Here is a 22771-nt window from a genome sequence, read left to right as displayed (position 1 = left end):
GCTTTAAATAGGCCTCCGGAGAATGGACGTGCAACATGTTCTGTGTATTTGTTGGAGCAGCATGCCGACCATCAACTCACACTTTTGTTAAATATATGTAACTGTTTTTGTATTAAATTCTATGTAATTTTTATGCTCTTCAGTTATGGCTTCAGCCCTTTTCCATCAGATCACTTTCCTCTGAGTGGAAAAAAGACGAAGCAGAAAACTATTCCTCTTACCATTGTCATTTATTTTTGTTTGCTTTGGCTCCAATTGCCTTCTGACTGAAGATTGATGGACATTGCTCCACAAAGTGCCTTTTTTGTACGATTGTCATATTTTCATTTCCCTTTGCGATGAATGTTTGTCGTCTCATCTGCACTCTGCAGGTTTTGTTGCATCCTGATTGGCACACACTTCATTTCCAGCTACAGCCGCCTTCAACTCTCACCGCTGCACTGCCAGAAAAAAAAAAAAAAAACAGAACTTTCTTAAATATATCATTTTAAACTTTGTTTTCTCCTCCTCTCTTTGGTAGGACTTTGGAGACGACGGCTCACTTTACATCACCAAGGTGACCACGACCCACATGGGCAACTACACCTGTCATGCTGATGGATATGCCAAACTTTTTCAGACCCACACTCTCCAAGTGAATGGTAAGATGACACCACATATGAAAAGAAATTGTCTTAGTAATTATTAGTAAGTATTTCCAAAAGTGTCATTCCCTAGCAACACTCCCCACAGTCTCTTTAGATCACTTACAAACAGTAGTATAAAGAGGTAAACTGTGTGACACCCAAGCACCAACCTCTGGTGTTGAGGGGCGCCGGTTTAGCTCAGTTGGTGGTGCAGGCCCTCCATGTACGGAGACTCCCATTGGCTGCAGGTTTGACTCCCACACCTGACGCTATTTGATACATGTTATCCACCACTCTTTATCCCCACATTTCCTGTTACTCTATTTCTGTCCTATCCTATAAAGCCACAAAAAAACTAATTAAAATGGAAAAATAAGGCCAAACGTTGGGAGTGTAGAAAACTGCAGTTCCTCTAATGTCCACTTGAGGCTGACTCTTAAAACAGAACAGAAAAACAGTGACATCTTCCTACATATGTACTTCAGTTTACGGGCAGCAAAATTATCTTCAAGTAACAGCTCAGGTTGTAACAGTCCCAGAGTTTTAAACATCAATAGGATACCAGAGAAATAATCTAATGATATTAATACTTGTTTTAATACCATGGCAACAAAAAGAGAAGTTAATTTTAGGTATGTCCTTGTTTTTAATGACCAAAGATTTCAAGCAAATATCTGCACACTCTCTAAATTGCACAAATGCAATGGCAACAATGTTCAACCTCTGCTCTCTGTCTCTTTGTGAGAGATGACAAAATAACTTTTGCATATTTTTGAGATGCTTACAGGAAGTGAGAAATGTCTATTTTGATTGTTTGCCGACATATGAATATGAATGGACCACTGCTGCTTTCTCTGACAGCGTTGGGTTCAAATATGAAGATCTTTAGTTTTCTGGTTATGGTTCTTTTAGATTCTACTGATCATGACAAAAATATTAAACAAGATTGTAGACCTAAAAAACAGCTATACTGTCTATGGGTATTTATAAACCTTCAGACTTTGCATTACCTTATACCAACAGTCCACTTCTTACCTTAATGGCTTGTAACTCAACACCAGATGGGATTCTGATGTAACCCCATACTGAGATAAATTTAGAAAACATCCCACTGTTCTTCCTCTGCTTGTCCATGTGTGGCTGTATGCTCGGTCATGTCTACCTCCATCCTCTTGTCATATAGTCAGTCGTGCACAGGGCCTGGTGTTGGTCTCAATTCATTTATGTTAACAAATCGAGGTGAAGGAAGAGACTACGGTGAAAATCTTCAGGGATTGTCAGACACTGTCAATCACTGTCTGCGCTGAAATACTTTTATCTCCCCTCCTTTCACTCATAATCTCTGTGACCTTGACACCTTTCCTCTGACAAGGTCGATTTATCTTAGATTTACCCTCTAGAGATTGACAACCACTCAGAAATAACAAATACAAATGCACACCTATAACTGTGACACGGGCAACATGTTATATTAATAATGACTTTTTCTCAGTCATGTTAATTTAGCCAAAAAGAGTGACAAATTAAAAAATCTAAATCTGAAATATGATTTATTTACCACCATTTAAGACCCATATACAGTACATCACATCCATTTTAATGAACACCTGTGCTTTAAGGCCCCGTGTCCACCTAGCGTTTTCTTCTGAGCGCCATGATCTTTTCTCCAATGAGGAGAGAGAATGAGCAGCTGCTGCCTGGACAAAAAGCCCACAGCGTAATTGTTCTGAGCGCTCTGTTTATTTTGGGTGGCCGCTCTGAGTGATCAATTTGAAATCTTTAACTTTTCAGAAGGGGTTGGCGCCCTTTTCGATATTCCCCGTAGTTATCCCGCCTTGGGATCATGTCTTGATACCCACATCCTCTTTGCTCTGTGTTTGATTGGGAAATTAACTAAAATAAAAAACATACAGTAAAAAAATAACAGAGTGTTGGTCATATAGCGGCCATTGTCGACGGACTGTTGTCATAGAGACAGGACGGACATGCATCACTTTTCTTCTCAGCGCTTCATGCAAGCGCTCCTGAGTTCACAGCCAGCGCTTTTCTGAAGGCTAGGTGGACACGGGGCCTATGTAAGCCATGGTACCAATTTCCAGTAAAGAGTTTTATATTCCACTTCAAGCTAATTGGTTTTGAAAAGTCGTGAGTGTGTGAACGCGCCTCGTGAATGCTGAAACAGAGACGGCCTGCGGAGGGCAAAGGTGTAGAGGCTGCGCTGAGATTGAGTTTGTGTGAATGAGCCTGTTTCCTTCTCCTAATGAGACGAATGTGCATAAACCACAATGTGCCAAAAAGGAAGCTTCATGTATTAATCACATTTGACAGACAGTTTGGTTCATTATCATTCTTCTGAAAGATCACTCCAAGGTTAATTGCAATAATACACAGGTCTCATTATACCCAGTATTGTGTTTATGGAAACAGAAAGAACCCCATGAGAGCGATTACTTTTGTCCGTAATTGATACTGAAACTTGCAGATGACCTTTTTTACTGCAGACAATGAATTCCATATTCTTGGTCGGGGCTCAAGTCTCTGAGGAGCGGCTATTATCCTGCCGTGACTACTGAGGATTTCTAAAAACTCAATTAAGAAACAGCTGAGAGAGAAAAAGAGAGAGAGAGAGGGTAGCTCTGGGAAAGTGGATTCAGAATGCTGTCCATCACTCTGAGGCCGCATGAGAACGACAAGATATACAGCATGTGGAGTTTCATTTAGAAGAGCTGATGCAATTTAGACAGAAGGTGCTTTAAGAGGAACTTTTTGATTTCCCCGTGAAGCAGGCACAGCCGGATCCTCTTTCCTGAATGATCCTCCACTCTCTGCACAAGCTGTACTGTCAGCCTGTTCAATGTGTGGAGGATCATTCAGGAGGTTTGATGCTAATGCTTCCTTATAGACGGTCTCTTTGATTTGTGCTGAAATCTCGATGAAGAAGACGCCGTAATGCTGACTTTTACCCTCAAAAAATGTCAGTTTCATTGTGATTATTTGCTACCCTCAGTTACGTTGTCTCCTCTTATGTTTTTATCTGAAGCTCTCTCTTTGTTGCTGTGACCCGCTTTACCCACAGGAATCAATAGAGCTGCATCTAATTTGTACTGTGGCTGCAAACTTCGGGCCGCTCTCCCAGCCACTTTAGTAGAAAACAAATCGTTTTTTTTTTTTAGGGGGTTAAATTAATGGAAGTCTGAGTCGAATCACCAAGTACACCAACCACTCCTGCCACTGGGAAAACACATTTAGTTTTCCAACCCCCGGATAAGCTGCACTCATTTTGAAAACCTAATTTGAAATCTAAGTATTTCTGATGGGTAAAATGGAACAATATGAATCCTAATGTTGTGTTTGCTTGTGCCTGGCAGCATCATCTTTCTAAAGGTAGCTTAAGCTGCTTGCAGTTACCAATGATTCATTACAGAAACATTACTGATGCGGTCTACACGCCCAGTTCTTCATCATTGTCATATTATTATTGCCTTCCAACTGTTTTCGAGAAATGATCGCATCATATACTTCTCAGCCTAATTATCTTGTTTTTCTGGGTTTGTTGTCTGCACCTGTGACATTGTTTTTGTTGTTTAAAGATCCTGATGTGGACTCCCAAGTGAGGAGGGGAAGGGGGTCACCAAGAGATTTCAAATACCTGATGTGCATGGAAAGTCTGTACCCATGGGGCCTTGTTGAGCAGTAATGTTAGACTGCAACCAAAGAGAGACTTAAAGTCTTTCTATGTGATTTTTCACTCTTAAATATAATATAAATCAAGTCTATCCTCTGAAAATAACTCTGTGAGTCATGACTGTCTACAATGGGTGTAACACCCGAGTCCCACTGTCTGTGATGTTTTCAGAGTTTTCAGAGTCCTATCTTCAGTTTGTTTACATCGTCAGGGCGGCCGGCTGACTCCTCCCCTCGTGTATAAAAGTTGTTTAATTGAGGGACTAGAGAAAATAAGAATAACATACTGTACTCACTGCTTAACTGTGTTTCTAGATCACGCTCATTTCAGGTAAATTTACATGCAGTGTGAAGATACGAGCATGATAAAGATCGCTAGCATTAGCATGCTAACACAACAATGCAGCGCGAGTTGTTTTGGTTTCATGCTGGTGCTCAAGGGGCGACATCTGCTGGATCAAAAAATCACATATAAAGCCTTTAAAGGTTATCTGTAAGTGGTAGGCGATTAATGTTGTCAATAATTCAAGTTAGTTTATAGAATCAAGGAGTGGACAAAGCCATTGAGAAATATGGATGGGTTAATTATTTTATTCAATATTCATGCCATTATCAAGACTTGATCAGAGTCTTCAATCGTTACCACTAGGATGGGTTTGAAAAATATAATAAAAGCCTTTAATTCATGCTGCTAGAACCATTTAAAAAATACACCAACAGGTATTGACCTGCGCCTTCTTCAGGGTTTAGTAGGATTAGTTTGTTTAAGGAGCTTCAGCATTGACTTCACTTAAAACAATGCGTGCACTTCTGCTGTTCTAAGGCTTTAAAAAAATGTCCCTCAGGACCCAAAGTGTCATATTCCCTAGTGGAAGGGACCAGCTGGAGCCATTACAGAGACATATATCCAGGTAAATAAGAGTTGAGCTCACCTCTGTGCACAGCAGTTCCTGAGTTCTCCTGGGGATACTCACATGTTCGAGTTCTCCTCTGGGAGTGAGAGGGTTGCCTTGATGTTGCACCGAGGACAGCTCGAGAGTTCTGCTTTACTGCGTTTACTGCCAGTTCCAAAGAGCTTGTGTCACTTGGGGGGGGGTCTTCATATTTCTCCTAGAATGTGTGATTAGGAAGAACTTGAGATGAAACAGTTGATACATCTAAATACAGAAATTTAATTAGCTTCTATTTTGATACTTGTTTTAATCTTTTCAAAGACTTTCGTTGATGTACGTCAGACATACATTTCTTAAAGGAGCAATATGCAACTCTGACACCTAGTGTTTAAAATGGGTACTGCAGTCCATATTCAAAACATTAGAGAGAGCTGTCTCCCACCACCCCCTCCTCTCTAGAGTCGATGCTCACACAGGTTGCCATGTGGTGGACTCTGAAGCTTCAGTGTTTATCCAGCTCTGCATGGGTCTGTAAACCTTTCTGTGTTCTAACCTCTCTCCATTTTTCAAAAGCATCTCCAATATTGATCCTAGTTTGAGCACGTTTCTGCTCGTGGAGCTTATTAGAAACATGCAGAGGCTTTTTAGGTCGGGTACAATCACTTCTATCTGAACCACTTCTCTTGACCCGCTTCCATCGCTGCAACACCTGTTGGTTTGACCTGATAACTGCTCTCATATCTGACAAACCGAGGGGTGTCCAACACGGGCCGTGTGGAGGGGGTCGCCTTAAAACCGCCTACCTTCTCTGGTCCAAACAAATCCAGAACATTCAGGAGCAGAATCTGAAGTTAGAAGGAGGACATACTGGCTGCTGCATTGTTGTCAGAGAAGCACTTCAACATAGCATGTTTCCTTAATGTCTGATCATAGAGTAAGCTCACTTTATCATTTCAGTCAGCGGTCGTTTAATAATATTAGATATTTACCACTGCAGCTCAAATCTATCTCAAATCTACCATCTACTTGCCATTGTTACAGATCACTTTCCCTCCCTCTACCTTGTTACTTTTTCAGCCCAAACTTTAGCTTTCTTAGAAATTAATGAATGCTGTATTTCATATTCATGTTTTTTTTAATATATTGTTCATTATTGTTAAAAGCAAAAAGCCTCTGTGGACTACATTACTTTTGTTTTAATCTTAGTGTTTAGATTTGCAATAAACAAAATGAGTGAGAAAAAAAACACACATCAAAAGGTAAAAAAAAAAAAAAAAAAGCTCTGCCTGCGCGACACCCAAGAATCCTCGACTTTCGAGGTAGAAAGCAAAGCAACGACAGCGTAGTGGAATTCCCCAGAGATCCATTATCCTACTTAATTTTTGTCCCAGATCTTCTTTTTTTAAGAACTGCTCCAGTATTTGTTCTTCCTTTTTTGTTTTATTTCTGAGTAGTTGTTTTTTATTCCGGGCTATGTGATGAACATGTGATGCATTGGGTTCAGACTCTGGACAATAGAGTCCTCTGAGCTGGATTAATCCCACATCCAGAGCTCAGGTGAGCGAGTAATCACAGCTGAGTGAGCAGGCTTTTATCATGCTGTGTGCATTGTGCCATAGTGTGATGTCAGTGTGTGTGTGTGTGTGTGTGTGTGTACAGTCCTTCTGGTGTATAAGTGAGTGGTTGCGTACATGTGATAGAGAGGGCAGAGGGATTATGTGTGTTATTCGGAGTGGGGGATGTTCACAGGTAACCAGGGCACTTCTTACAATCAGATGGTTATGACCGCCATGTTTGGAAGAAAACAGCCGTGAGTTTGAACTGATTGAAGAGTTGTAACGAGTCTGCCAGGCTTAGTTGGAAATCTCCCAGTAGTGTGATGGTGAAGTGGTCTCCTGCCATGGTGTTTGTGTGTTTGTGTGTGTGTGTGTGTGTGTGTGTGTGTGTGTGTGTGTGTGTGTGTGTGTGTGTGTGTGTGTGTGTGTGTGTGTGTGTGTGTGTGTGTGTGTGTGTGTGTGTGTGTGTGTGTGTGTGTGTCTTCACGCCTGCTCATCTTCCACAGCGCGTTGGCCGACGGGAGCCTTGCTGAGTGATTGACGACTGGCTGGGGAGCTTTATGATGGAGCTGTCAGCCCTGCTGCATTGCATTCTCCTGGCAGAGGCTCTCCTGACACTCTCAGAAACACATCAGAATGCCACTTCTCTCACATCTTGTCTGAATCGAGTTTGAGGGGAAAAATCCCACTGACCAGCTTGCTCCTTTCATTTTAGCGACCGTCCATGCAGGCATAAGAAAGGCTGATACAGTATGCTAGCTGTTTAAATGCCCACTTTTGTTGTGTGTATAAGACATGATTTTCTATAGCTAATAAGGCTTTTAGGTACGTGGTGGAAGATGTGGATTTACTTTGTAAAAACACTTTTCTTTTCAGGAAGCAATACGTAGGATGTCTACAGAATGAAATGATAAAGGTATCTTACTATCTGATCAGACATTAAGGAAACATGCTATGTTGAAGTGCTGGCTTCTCTGACAACAATGCAGCAGCCAGTATGTCCTCCTTCTAACTTTAGATTCTGCTCCTGAATGCTCTGGATTTGTTTGGACCAGAGAAGGTAGGCGCTTTTAAGGCGCCCCCACACGGCCGTTTTGGACGCCCCTCGGTTTGCCAGATATGAGAGCAGTTATCAGGTCAACAGGTGTTGCAGCGATGGAAGCGGGCAAGAGAAGTGGTTCAGATAGAAGTGATTGTACCCGACCTAAAAAGCCTCTGCATGTTTCTAATAAGCTCCACGAGCAGAAACGTGCTCAAACTAGGATCAATATTGGAGATGCTTTTGAAAAATGGAGAGAGGTTAGAACACAGAAAGGTTTACAGACCCATGCAGAGCTGGATAAACACTGAAGCTTCAGAGTCCACCACATGGTGACCTGAGTGCACATCTACTAGAGAGGAGGGGGCGGGGGGAGACAGCTCTCTGCAATGTTTTGAATTTGGCCTGCAGTACCCATCTTAAACACTAGGGGTCAGAGTTACATAATGCTCCTTTAAATATGAAGGTCTCAGGAGAAGACAGCTACAATCACATGAGGTGTGCCAGCAGGTTACGTTTCATAAACCTTCACCCTCTTTAAACTTCTGACAAATTTAATTTCTGTTTTCTTTTCCTTTGTCCAAAACTTGTTTGAGCATTACTTTTAGCATATTAAACAAAATCCGGTGATATTACCGTACCTTGGCAGTCGACATCAGACTTTGCCTTCTCTCAACACCGCCTCTCTCGCCAACAGATGCACGTTCTCTGTGAGGGGGAGAGTAGAGGAGGAGGCTTAAAACAGCGCTCTGTGCATTTGCACTCTGAGACATTAGGTGGGCGCCAAAGAGCATCAGAGTGAATTCATACATATTGTTGCTTTAATGTTCAAGTTCCAGTTCCACATTTGCCTTAGGTTTCTAAACCATATTAGTCACAAGGTGTTGCATTTTATAAAATAGACTCATCCATTTATGTGTGTCATATTAAAAAAAAACACTCTTTCTAGTTAATTAACGTGAGTAACAAACAGTGATTATCCAAAGCTGAAAACAATTAGCCCCAACCCTCCTGATAGTATATCAGCTGAATGTGTTCTCATTTTAATCACATACACTAAATAGGTTTCAGTTCTTTATTATGCAGCTCTGCAACATTTGTGTTTACAGTCATCCAAAGCCATGCCATGCAATCATTATTCAGCCTGTCTCTTAACATGGTATATTCCACTATTTCCTCACAAAGTTGTTATTGTTTCATTCTACCTCGGATGGGGTAGGTGATAATATATAAATGCTTTTAGCCTCGATCAGTTACTAAAAGCATTCAACATTACTCCTGTCTGCACATTTACCTTTTGTAGGTTCTAATAAAGAAACCTTGAACCTTAATTGACATCTCCAGCAGCTCATGATGTTCCTCCTCTCCCACATTCAGGGAATTCACTGACATAAGCTTTTCTCAGATAATGGGCCTTTGACTAAGAAATAACCTTTATTGAGCTCTATATGTGCAGCCAGTGGGGATTTTCAGGATCATTGATGGGAATTGGCTCCTCCTACAGAAATCTCTGACATCCTCCCACCGCTCCTTCCCCCCCACCCCCGAGGAACAGTAACTGATGGACAACAGCCACATTTCAGAGTAGAGATAGATAAGCTAGATATGCAGAGCAGATACCTGACAGAAAAATCTATAGCAGCTAATTCAATGCAAACTGTAGGGCACAGAGCTTCTCTGGCTCGGCAGAGAGGTCGGACGAGATGAGCTCCATTGTTCGACAGTTAATAATGAATGAGGAAAAGATTCAGCACTTTTGGAAGATAACATTTACATATTGATGTTTATCAAAACTAACATTGCATTACCAGCAAAATCATGCTGTGAGATCACATTGTCCCTTTAATGACTTCGTCTTTGCAAAAATCATAGCTGAGTGCGTCCAACTAAATGACAAAAACTTTAAATAATCTGCAAAATGGTCACCTTGGTGGTGCGCCTGTAGCCTGGTGGTTAGTGGGCACGCTGATGTCCTCCAAGCGGGCAGCCCCGGTTCAAATCCGATCAGTGGCTCCTTTCTTGCATGTCACTCCTCACTCTCTCTCCCTGAGTTCTAACTTGATTCTCCCTCCTTTCTAAATAAAGGAAGAAAAAGCCCCAATCAGTAGGAAGAAAGCACTAACCACAGGTGATAGAGTCAGAAATCAGGGAGAGAAAGAATGGGGAATGACATGCTGGAAAGTCGGATTTGAACCCGGGCCGCCCGCCTGAAGGACTACAGCCTCCATGCACGGGGCGTGCACACTTACCAATAGGCTACTGGCGCCCCATATCTCGCAGCTTTCACACTTACTGTGTCTAAAAATAAATGTTAATTCAGTCTCCTTCGATATTACTCGTGACCTTTCAAGAGACTCAGAAACTTTTCTGAAATTCACTTCCCCTTTATCAGTCAATGTGTTCAGTATTCATTCAAATATTTAACAATGTTTCTCTGTTTAACTATGTAATCATGCCATGCTGCACTGGGGTGAATACCTGCGTACAAATCTCTCTTGACATTTGAGAAAAAACAGGCCGGGTTATTAAAGTTTCAGCAGGCACTCCCAGCCCAGATGTTTGGTTGAATTAGATCCAGGAAACCCAGAGAGGACTCAAACTGCTCTGCTCCTGACCAACCTTTACATCCCTATTCTGAGCTCTGATCAAACCTGCTCTCACCTACTCAGTAATTACACCTCTGCACACTGCACAAGCACTTCTACTGTAACCTATCGGACACCTGCAAGGGGTGTCAGCAGCTATGATTGGATCATCATCATCTCCAGCACAAAGTGCCAACCAGTTCCATCTTCTCCAATCACACAAGCAATTTTTCCCAAAACGTGTGTGAGATGAGATGGAAGCTGCACGTCATGTCATCTTTTTTTCTTTTTTTTTCTATCAGTCTCAATAGCATCAGCAGATAGCTCAATATAGCTCCAACAAAAGACCATCCAGATCATCAGATCTCTGCCCTGTCTCGTCCTCTCCAAACCTGTGTCCAGATAGATTTCACCAAATCACAGAAATTGGTTTGTGAAGATACACCATTTTGAGATTTTTTTAAATCTCTCAAAAATATATTAACTAAACAATTCTGAACAATTCTAATGAATACATTTCTAACTTGACAAGCTGTAGTACAGTACATTTATTCCTCATCCATTCTCAAAGAGAATCAGTTTTAACTTGTCGACTAGTCAAACAAACCATCCAAAACCTTCTGGGACGCAGCTGGTCGAGTTGTATCCACATCATTTTTCCACTTTCTGCCACATTATTCAACACTTTTTCATTCTTCAGAGGAGATCTGTTGAATTTGTGAAGATGTTAATACAAAGCCCTTGATTGTAAGATGACATTCTTAAGTGTAGCTTCTGGTAAATCAGATTAATACGGCGCATATCAGCATGGATAAAAACAATAAAGAATGCATTAACATCTCTACCTCCGTATATAAAGTGCCTTTTAATTACTTCACCATATGTGAGATTTGCGTCTGAAGCTTTGTCTAACAAAGCTCGCCGAATTCAAACCGTGTGAACAGTTTCTCCTTTAATGAAAAAAACCCCATAGTTGATCTGTTTTGATTTAATTCCAACTCACTAATGAATGCCACTTTCATGATTACTGGAGAGGTTTAATTAATGAGGCACTCATGGGAACCTGGTCGATGGGAGCTCGCACTGTACAGTTGATGAGTAGATTGTTGTGGTTTTGGGCTAGCGTCGAAGGATACGTGTGCAATGACTCTGAAATCTCATCCTGCTGTTCAGTCTGAGATTATAAAGTAGATCAGGGGTTCTCAAACTTTCCACAGTGAGTACCACCACAGAGAATATGTTCCTCTCCAAGTACCACCATTATGGCCAACATTGAAATAAAATAGCGTAGGGCTATTTAACTACATCTACAGTTTACACAGGCGGCCATTTCATTCTTGATATGCATGATATTTATTATTGATCGAACACCAACGCACTGCGGCCAGGGCTCACTCTCTGAACTGCTCCAAAAGAATCCAAACTGGATGTGACTCGAGTGGTATTTTTTTACTGTTTAAATTTGTTTGTTGCTAGTGGTTACCGAAGCATCACTTGCACTGCTAACGTCGCCTCTCGCACCTGTGCTGGGTTCATTGTCGTTGACTTCAGTTTCTTCTGTGCTGCTCCACGTATCCGCCGCACTTTTCTATGTAATATATCCCGTTTGGAGCTACAAATGCAAGAAATTTTAACCATCATATTTGCCTCCTCCGCCTGCCATTACAGCTTGTCAAACATTTGATCTGTACATCTTTATTTAGAAATTTAAAAAATAATCAGACTCCCGTATAAGAAACTCCCGGTGTACCAAAGGAGAGATCACCAGTGGTCTGCATATCACAGTTTGAGAATGAATTAGATAAATGTGTTGATAAAGTTGATATTTCACACCTTTAATCCTCCATGATTCCTTTTTGATTTAATTTGACCTTTTCCTTTATGACACAGTTAGACTCTGCTTAGACTTTGCTGAAAAAAAAAAGTCCTTTATTAAAACCAACCATCAAAAAGAATGTGTTGGAAATTTAAATCAAAATCAAAAGTCTGTGGCAGACTGAAAATAACTTTACTATATCTTTTGATTTAATTTTCATGGTTTGTTCCTGCTACCGTGTGTCCCTGAGAACGTGTTTAGGCTGCGCATGGGGCACCAATTTGGCCATTTAGATAAAGGATGAGTTGGACTTCAAGCATAATTTATCTCTTCTAACTTCAGCCTGACTGAAGGGAAACATTGCCTAGCCTTCATAATTACAACATGAACATGCACCCCGGTGAACTAGATTTGATCACACCTGGGATATTAAGTATACGTGGAGCACAGAACCCGGTTATGAAGCTCCCTTTATACCTAAATCTAATTAAACCGGTCTCTGATCGTCTGCTTCAGCACTCGCTATAGTCTTTAACGCCTCCACCACAAACTCCTCCTTCAAATCTGTCATTTAGAGTTACTTCAAGAGTCGGGGAAGATCCATGTGTGATTTCTGGCTGCAGAAACGTGCTGCTATTAACACCTTTCATGGATTTAGGAGTAAATGAATACAATGATAATTGAGGATCCCGCTAAGTGACTGTTCTCTCACATGGAACAGACTTTTAAGATTAAAAGAAACGGTATTGTCTCTCACATAGTAACAGAAAATAAGCTTTGGATAGAGGCTCAGATAAGATAAAAAAAAAAAACATTCACACCCATTAGACTCACATACAATCATACCAAAGTCCGAAAAAGCACATGTACACATTGACAACATTATCCCCTGGACGGTCACAAGAAAAAGGAAAAGTGGAGCAGTGAGGGAGAGAATAAGAAAGAGAGAGGCCCTCTCCACAGACACAGAGAAATGCTTCAAAATAAATGACATGATCGACAGTCAGGGGCGAGGTTAGCCTGCACATACACAGCATGGCTAGCTAAGCAGCATGGCAATAATGAGTGCAACAGAGCGGCCGAGCGGTGTGTTTCAACCAGTCAAGCTAATGGAAGTGCATAGCCTCCATCTCACTATGAAAGTCACAGTAGCTCTATCATAATGTTATTGGGATCTATGACGATGATCAATAGCTCCATCTGCTACTGGCAACTGAGAAGGAGATTCTTATTGGACTTGATAAAGATGACATAAGTGACAAAATGGCAGAAAGCATTACTACATAGCCTGTTAGCTTATTATTAAGGTAACTGGAGTAAATGAACTCAAAACTCTACAGTGGTAGCTTTTTTGTTCAAACAGGGATTGGAATATGGAGACAGGTTGTTTCTTACTGTTTTAACTGGATGTGTAGAATAGGGACACAATTAAGCGGTTCATGTGGACAGGGTGGCCTGGGATGGAGTCCCGCCCCGGGGCGCTGCATAGCCTATAGCGGTTGTGTCGTGCGCCCCATGTACAGTATAGTCCTTGTTACAGCGGCAGTGGGTTCAAATTCGACCTTGACACTTCAATGCATGTCGTCCCCGCTCTCTCCTCCCGACATTTCCTGTCTCTCTTCAGCTGTCCTATCCTAAAAAGGCTGCCCATATCTATCTGACCTGAAGTAGTATCCCTGTCCACCCCTGCTAGGATACTTGCATTCATGTACACATACTTGGTAACAGGATTTTTAATGCTTAACTGTATTGTATTTCTATATACTGCGCTCAGATACACTTGTTACACAGGAAGCAGAATCTGATGTAGTTTTGGTTAAATTTGAAAGCATGCAAATGATTTGAACACTGCTGTAAAAGTACAAACCTAAAGAAATACTTCGATCCCTGCTCTCTCTCTCTGCTGGTGCATTCAGGAAGATTAATGTTCAGAGACAGCTATAGATTCAAACAATCCTTTATTTGCAGAGCATTTTTCAACAAACATGGCTGCCGCAGAGTAATTAACAGTTAACACACGACACAAAGAGAGATAAGAAGAAGAAAACCAGACGAGCAACATGAGCTGCCCAAACTAGGAGAAACGGGGCCAGAGCTTTGATTTGCTCCTGTGGGCATTCAAGAGGATCTTTAAGTGTGAGTGATAATCTTCACAAAATAATTAGTATCCACGGGTTGTATTTCAGTGAACCGCGATAATGCTGAGGGGAATCAGTGCGACCGGAGTGTCTCTGTGACTGTGATTGGTTGAGATACCTGGGGATCATAAGAGCCCGCCGAGGCCGCCTTGGCACTCAAAGTCGACGTTCTACCAGATGGCCGTGGCAACAATCTTCACTCCTTTCACTCACCTGGCTGAGTAAAGACTTCCTCTAACCCGCTAGCCCACAGGAAACAGTCTCCACTGCACGCCTGTCTTCTTTACTTCTGCCAACACTCTCTCTCTCTTCCATCCTTCGGCTCAAGTCTCTGAAGTCAGTTTCAGAAAAAGAAAAAAGAGGACACTGATTTGGGCCACAGAGGCTACGAGGGATTTCTCAAAACATGATGGCACGATAGAGAGATTTCATGTCCCTACATAAACCACTGCCAGGTTGTCATCTTTATATGTGACAGGCTGTTGTGGAATGACTCATGCTGCTTCTTTTTTTTTTTTTACGGTCCCTCTGTAAATACTTCATCGTTCACTGTCCGAGTTTTCCGTCTCCATTTCAGCCGGAGCGTCTCCTCAGATATGCCACTATCCCTTTTGAAAGCTTTCATCATTGTTATGCCGTTATGCACAGCAGACTTTCTTTCCTTTTAAAGGATTATTCAAATTCATCCTTTTGATATTTCCATGTTTTGTGGAGCACGACTCTAACAAGTTAGCCCCCGGGTGTGAGGAGAAAAAAAAGTTGTGGCATAGTCTCAGCCAATGCATAAATGCATATTTTTAATGTATTTGTGTGTTGTATTGATTCATGTTGATTTATGGTGCTTGGAAATACAGTATGTTTGGGAGTCTTTTTTTTGGTTGTTTGTTTTTGCTTCAGGGTAGAGTAAAGATGTGAAACCCCGGCATGACAATGGCATTATGTGCAGAAATGTATGACTCCGCTTTTGGAACATTCTTGCAGACAAGAGTGACATTTAGTCTGCGTCTTTTCTTCCTTCACACTTTTTTTTTGTGTGTTTTCTCGGCTTCTATCCCCTCATCTCCTTCCTGACAAAAGGTTACATAAAATCAATGGCAAGCAAGCAGAATCGATGACGTCTGAACAGAGGTTCTCCGCCTTATTTATCTATCTGATTTGTTTGGCTTCACAGAGCGTGTTCACCTTATCTAAAGGCATTCGGCAACGCTGAAAAAACACTCGATCTTATTGATAGCGTATGCTAATGCTTAACTATAAGTTCAGGGACTTGGCATCTTCTCTCCAAACTTCCTGTTTTAAGAAAGGTCTGCCTCTCTTCTCTAGTGGTACTAATGTAAAAAATGTATTACATTTAGTCTTTCATCGACTCATCTGTCTCTCCTGTTTTTTGTTTTTTTTGTCTCCAGTTCCTCCGGTCATCCGAGTGTACCCAGAGAGCCAAGCCAGAGAGCCGGGTGTCACTGCCAGCCTGCGCTGCCATGCTGAGGGCATCCCCAGCCCCCAGCTGGCCTGGCTGAAGAACGGCATGGACATCACAAGCAAACTATCCAAACAGCTCACCCTGCAAGGTACAGAGGAGTCACGACTGTGCTGCTCACTGCATGCACACTCACACATTTTTATCCCCCCCTACTGCTACTTATATTCTTGTTTTTATTACGGCTGTTTCACTCTTTTACTGCTTCAGGTGCTCTTACTGCTGCTGCTACTACCAGTAAGAACCATGTCACTATTATTGGTTAGACGATGAATAATGCTGTAGATTGGAGCTTGGCAATAAACCTAAAATAGAAAATAGAAAAATTCATAAAATAAACATATTAATACATACCTTAAACCTTTGATTCATAGCCTGGGCTCTTATTTACTTCAGTCTACAAGATGACCCTGCGTTCATGTGGGACAGGCCTCAATATGAGACGGATCTTTAATTATTTTCAAACAAAACTTGCAAAGCAAAGATAGGAAAAACTATAAAATAGTCAAATTTACACCAGAAATAATATTTAAATGTGAACAAATGTAGAATATGGAGAGAGGGAGAGACCCCTGTTGATGAGTACTGCTGTGCTGGCCTATGGAGATGTGTAAACATGTCACAATGTCTTTGTTTTTTTAAACATATGTATGTTATACCATTAAAATTTCACAATAGTATATACTAGCAATAGCTATATCCTCTTTATGCAGCACATCAGTTTCATGCTTTGTATTGAAATTATGTTAAATTGCATTGTCCCTATTAAAATAAATAAATTCAAATATTCGAGAAGGGAAAAAAAAGCGAGTTATCATAAGATTAACATTATTTCCATCTCTAAAGCCAGCACAAGCAGCAGAGCGGTCCCACGTGTAAGGTTTAAAGGTCACACATATTACATACATTACATATTATGAAAAATACACTTTACCCCAGTAAACTTTACCTCACTCTACCTAAAGCTAAATGCTTTTCCTGTGAAATTGTACTCAAAAGCACTTCACCTGAAATCTGTTCCAGTGCTTCACACAAACACAGCATGTGGTGTACCTGTGCCAAATTCTTACTTTGAACTCCAATCACTTTATCTTTAATTCCCTCCAAAATAAACTTCTTACCTTCCTTTCTAACATATTATAGAACTGTTATGTAACAGAAACATGGACGCAGGGGATGGTAGCATCGAATCTGCCTTTTATCTCTATCTGGAAATGCTAACTGTCTTTTTTTCCCCTTCTGTTGTTCCATGAAGCTAATGGCAGTGAAGTGCACATCAGCAACGTGCACTTTGAGGACACGGGCGCCTACACCTGCATCGCCAAGAATGAAGCCGGCGTGGACGAGGACATCTCGTCGCTATTTGTGGAGGACTCTGCACGCAAAACTTGTATGTATAAGTCATGATGTCGGTCTCTGTTTTGAGTCAGAGGATAATGGAGCTCTTAATAATGGATGCTGTCTGTTCTTAATAGTTGATATCCTGTGATGTTATGATGGAGCCTCTCTGCAAGGGAAGTAATGCTGATACTATCTTTACTCTCTTGGTCTCCTGTTCTAGAGGAAGAAGTAATGGTTCATGCAGCTTTCCATCCACTCAGGGAGACATTCTGTACCTCACCTTGTCTCTTCCATTGCCCTGATGGGACATTTTTTAAGAGCTAAAATTAGAGGATGATTGTTAGAAGAGAAACTAAAATCTATTAAATGCAAAAACATTCACTTTCTCTCCTCTTAAATCTCAAACCTTCACTCTGTTTTGCATCCTTGTAAACTGAGTATATGTTGAGCTCGGCCTGTCAGTCAGAGGAAAACTATTTTTTGGGATCTAGCTAAATGATGCTCATCGTTTTACACAATTTTCTGACCAATTAAAAGCTTGATCCAAAGGCAACTGGACTGGTTTGGATCAAGCTTCGAGTTGACCATGACCTGGATGACTGAGAACTTACACAGATCATTTTCTGATATTTTGTATTACTTATACAACCAGTTAAATGGTCATAAAAATGATAAAACTGAAATATTAACCGGTAAAAATAAATGGGGAGCAACGATTAGTCAACAATGTCTGAAAAGTTGATGACAAAATAATTTGCCAACCAATAATATCGTCTTTAATTTGTTGGTTGTGTCATTGTGTGTGTGTTTGCAATGCTGTGTGCAGACAGAACTTTGTTTTCTGCAGCTGAGTAGCTGAGGTGTGAGCCTTCTCGTATCCTTACTGATGCAGTATGCAGAGAGTTGCACATGCAAAATATATCGAGAAGTGACAGACAGACAAAACGCAGCACCATCATGTCCTTAAACTTCTGATGTGAGGGAGAGTTTCACCGTAGACGCTGCAAAGAGACAGATTGTGAGATGTGTTTGGACCGTGCTTATCACAGCAGCATGTCGGTGAAGTGCGAGCATTAAAAGAGATGACACGTTGGACGTCTCTCTTTCAAGAATCAACGGTGATGTTCAATCAACAGTCAGATGTTAACATTAAATTCTCGGTCGCTCACCTTAAAACATTTCCCCCACTTCTCACTTCTCTCATCATTTTTCTCTTTTTCTGCTTCGTTCCCTTTTTCATCCTCCCCTCCCACCACTAAACAGTGGAGCAATCTCTCATCATATCACCATGGTAACCAGGCTACACATTAAAGCAAAGTTATCATGTTATGTAAACACAAGTTTTGTCCAAAGCTTAAGATTTAAATTAGCATATTTTGAGTTTGAGTCATTTTGAATAATTCAAGGTGCAATGAAGGTGTTGTGCATTTGACAATAGTTGTTAGTTGCAGCTTTATTTTGAAATACATTTAGCTGTTGCTTTTCAGTTGATATTTCATTTTAAACATTTTTACTTTATGTGATTTTTCACACTTAAATATCATAGAAATCAAGTATATCCTCTGAAAATAACTCTGTGAGTCATGACTGTCTACAATGGGTGTAACACTCGAGTCCCACTGTCTGTGATGTTTTCAGAGTTTTCAGAGTCCTATCTTCAGCTTGTTTACATCGCCCGGCCGGCCGGCTGACTCCTCCCCTCGTGTATAAAAGTTGTTTAATTGAGGGACTAGAGAAAAGAAGAATAACATACTGTACTCACTGCTTAACTGTGTTTCTAGATCACGCTCATTTCAGGTAAATTTACATGCAGTGTGAAGATACGAGCATAATAACGATCGCTAGCATTAGCATGCTAACACAACAATGCAGCACGAGTTGTTTTGGTTTCATGCTGGTGCTCAAGGACGACATCTGCTGGATCCAAAAATCGCATATAAAGCCTTTAATGACATTTCAAATAAATAGTTAAAAAACCCTCCAATGTCGGCTTTAATCTTCAACGGTCAGGGACTTTAACTGATCACCAAATATTCATGCAAATTGAAGAAATGCTGCAAATACGTTAAACTAGTTGCAGGTAACACTTTTTTTTGTCGCAAACAGCACATTTTTCTTCCATTTCCATCTATATTAAAAAGCAAATAATCTTCAAAAAAGGTAAAGGGGTAATAATGGATTTGAAGTGTCGTTTTTGTGTTTTGGATTTTGAAAACAAGAATCGAAAAAGACCAAGTACTTTGATTTTTCTGTCGTATCTTTCATCACTAGAAGTCAAGTCTTTCTGTTATGCCGTTGTTGTTATTTTCTTGTCAGTCGGTAAATCAACCTCATCGTCTGACATTTCCATCCCCCGCCATGCATCACATCAGTATTTTGTGGAGGGGGATATGAATTGATCAAGGTGATATTTGGCCTCAGACGTCCACTGCCAATATGTCGCATTAGTGCAGTGACACATGTAACCTTATTCAAATTTGGCATTATTTTTTCAACACAAACAATCTCGTCTTGTTCCCTCTCTGTGCACGGAGTCTTGCGCGGTAATTAACTCTGACCTTCTCCACAAATGTCAGAATGTGTCTTCGGGGGGTTTAAGTTTGTTGTGGTTAATAACGTTTTCCAAACAACACGTTGAAGAACTTTACAGTCCGGTCACACCGTCACATACCTCTGACACACGTTTAGATGCCGTCCCATCATTGCGACGCCTCCTCCTCCTCCTCCTCCTCGCGGCCTGTCACGCTTCAGGAGGAGCGAGCTCAGCGAGGTCAGAAGTCACTCGTGGGCTTTGAAGCTTTTCAAGGTCTACGTCGGGCTAAAATGCTACGGGGACTTGAATGTAGCGGAGAGCGAGCGGCCCCTCAGGAGAGGAGTTCAAAGGGACGTGAGCAGACAGCCGGACATGGCTACACTACTACATTATGGAAAGTAGACAGAATCAAAACACACTCTACTACAGTGTGTGGCATCAATGTACATGACCCACTCCTCTGATTTCCCTTGAGAATGAAACCTTCATTCACAAAGAAGTTAAGTATGAGCTCAGTGTCTGTTTTTCCATGGAGAGAGTCTCTCTCGCTGCGAGCTCGGGGCTGATGGTCACTTCAGCCTTCAACCGCTGAGAGCTTCACCTCTGCTGCTAAAAATAAACGTCCAGACCAAACATAGAGGTCAGGAGGGGTACTTGACACTTTATGGGAACTTACAAATGTTATGGTTCTTTCCTATGAACGGCGGCTGTGGCTGGTAGAGTCAGTCATCCTCAACAGGAAGGTTGGGGGGTTCAATCCCCAGCTCCTGCAGCCACATGACCTGCAACTTAGTGTGTCCTTTGGCAAGACACACTAAGTTGCTCCCTCTGCTTTGTCTGCGACGTGTGAATGGATGAGTTAATACTGATGGACACTTTACATAGCAGACTCTACCATCAGTGTGTGAATGTGAACTGCGGTGTAAAAAAAGTGGATTTACCGTTTCCACATGTAAATATGTTGTATCGTGTTTTCATAAATTACATCATTGAACCTAATTATTTCAAACTCATGTCAGACCGTCCCAGAAAGCTCTTGAACGATGAGGGTGGTTTTTATTCATTTTAGAGGCATTGAATAAAGTCCCATGAGAAGACTGAGACAAACATGGGCAACACAAGTTTTTTTTTTTTTTTTTTTAAGGCTGTGAGCAATGAATACAAAGTTTCAGCCATTAAAGCGTCCCTAAACATGGCACAGATGGCCTAGCGGTTTGGCTGAGCCCCATGTGCAGTGGATACTGTCCTCTAAGTGGACCGCCCGGCGTTGGAGTCCGATCTGTGGATCCTTTCCAACATGTCATTCCCCACTGTCTCTCTCTCTCTCTCTCTCTCTCCCCGGTTTCCTACTCTATTCACTGTCCTATCAAAATAAATCTTTAAAACAAAGCAATGCTTCAATACAAGATAATCGATTTTTCAAGTGATAGTCAGGTACAAATATATAATAATATTACTGTTGAAAAAATGTCTAAAACGTAAATCAGCTGGAGAGTAAATTCACACAGAGGATCACATGTTGCCCTACAGTAAGAGGTACTCTTATCCTTCTCTTAACACTCTCAGTTCTGTATAGTTTGTGTTTGTTTGTGTGGGACTTTTTTTGCAGCTGAGGATTTGGTGCACCTGCAGTTACAATATAATCCAGTTTAAATCCACCTACAGCCCCTAAGTCTCACTAATTCAGAAACATGTAACCCAGTTCAGTCCTGAGGTTGAGTGATGTTTCTTTGAGTGTGTTTTTAAACAACAATGGAGATCTGTGGCTTGAGGAATGAGGTATGTCTTGCTTATGTTTTAATCCTTTTTATGGGATTTTTCTGACAGTGAAGAAAGTAGAATATTCCTTTTCATTTATGATGTATGAGACAGAAAGGTAAACTAGTTCATATCCAGGGAGCTGGACTTTTTTTGCGGCATGAAAAACTGCCTCATTTGGAAACTCTTTCCTCATACAAGTAGTGAGTAACCCAAATATCACAATAACTGTAACCCAGAACTTCCACCAGATATGCATGCATTATGTGTCAGCTCTGCTCTAGTACATCTCCGTGCACACAGAGCAGCACAGAGCAGCACCGCTGGACAGCTGGAGTCGCAAAACCAAGCAGACAGCGCAAGATAAGACGCTGCATGTGATATAAAACTGTATAAAAACACGACAACAAACACACATGAGGCCATTGTTCTGAACCGTCAAAATGGAGAGTTTTATTATGAAAATTAACCGGACGTTTCCTGTGACTCTCGATCTGCTCTGTGGTTAAATGATGCGCCGCAAAATGAAAAGCCTAGCATATCGACTGCTTTGGGCTCTGGACTGCAGAGACGCAGCACAGCGGAGCAAGTGGAAACACACACATTGACTAAAGTGAAGACCAGCTCTGCTGCCGTGGTGTCGGGAGACGGACCACACACGCATCTGGTGGATTTTAACAGTGAAATTGCTCATGTATAGTTAATTACCTGTTAAACAGTTATTTTAATCATCTATACGCTTTATTGCCTTTTAAAAGTTTTTATATTTGTCATACACAGTTATCAGGGCTCAGTCGTTAATTAGTTTCAGCTTGATCGCTGCTGGTTTCTCTTTCTTCCTGCAGCATGTGTTGCCCTGAGTTGTCCGGGCTGTTTCTCCTGGATTAAAAAAAAAAAAGAAGGAGATGATGATGAAGTTTTTTTATGGTACTGATGCAGCTGTTGGTTTTGATCACAGGTGATTCAGCCCCTTTGGAAATCTATTAGTTGTCTCATTTTGCTCTGAAATCTTCCATATCAAAGGTTTAGAAAGAGGACGGTTCGTTTGAGGTTTATTTTTTCAGGTGAGAAAGATCGCTAATTGCCGTTGAATCCGTTATAACTAGCATCTCCAGCCGTGCTCATACTTCTGCTTGAGGTATGTCTTGACATATTTCCAGATTCTCACTTTGCCTGTTCCGGTAATTATTTTAAACATCAGGATGATAAAGAAGCGATGAAACATATACCTTGTGTTCCATGTTTTCAAGTATTCAGAAGGTAAATCACCTCTGTGTCCTTCATTTAGAAACCAAAAGAGGTCTGGAGAATAATGAGACAGAAAG

At 41.2% G+C, this 22771-nt stretch overlaps 1 protein-coding gene across 1 annotated transcript in view; it reads left to right on the top strand.

The window, feature by feature from the left end:
* The window catches only part of fstl5 (follistatin-like 5), a 208602-nt gene that overhangs the window by 148665 nt on the left and 37166 nt on the right, over positions 1–22771 (top strand). The window contains exons 8-10 of the mRNA XM_061047595.1: positions 521–641; positions 15744–15905; positions 17070–17204. Coding sequence (XP_060903578.1) covers positions 521–641; positions 15744–15905; positions 17070–17204 — 418 coding nt within the window. The remainder of the gene's footprint in view (positions 1–520; positions 642–15743; positions 15906–17069; positions 17205–22771) is intronic.

Source organism: Labrus mixtus, chromosome 10 (genome assembly GCF_963584025.1).
Source record: "Labrus mixtus chromosome 10, fLabMix1.1, whole genome shotgun sequence".
Taxonomy (NCBI): Eukaryota; Metazoa; Chordata; class Actinopteri; order Labriformes; family Labridae; genus Labrus; species Labrus mixtus.
This window is presented reverse-complemented; position numbering and strand designations above follow the sequence as displayed.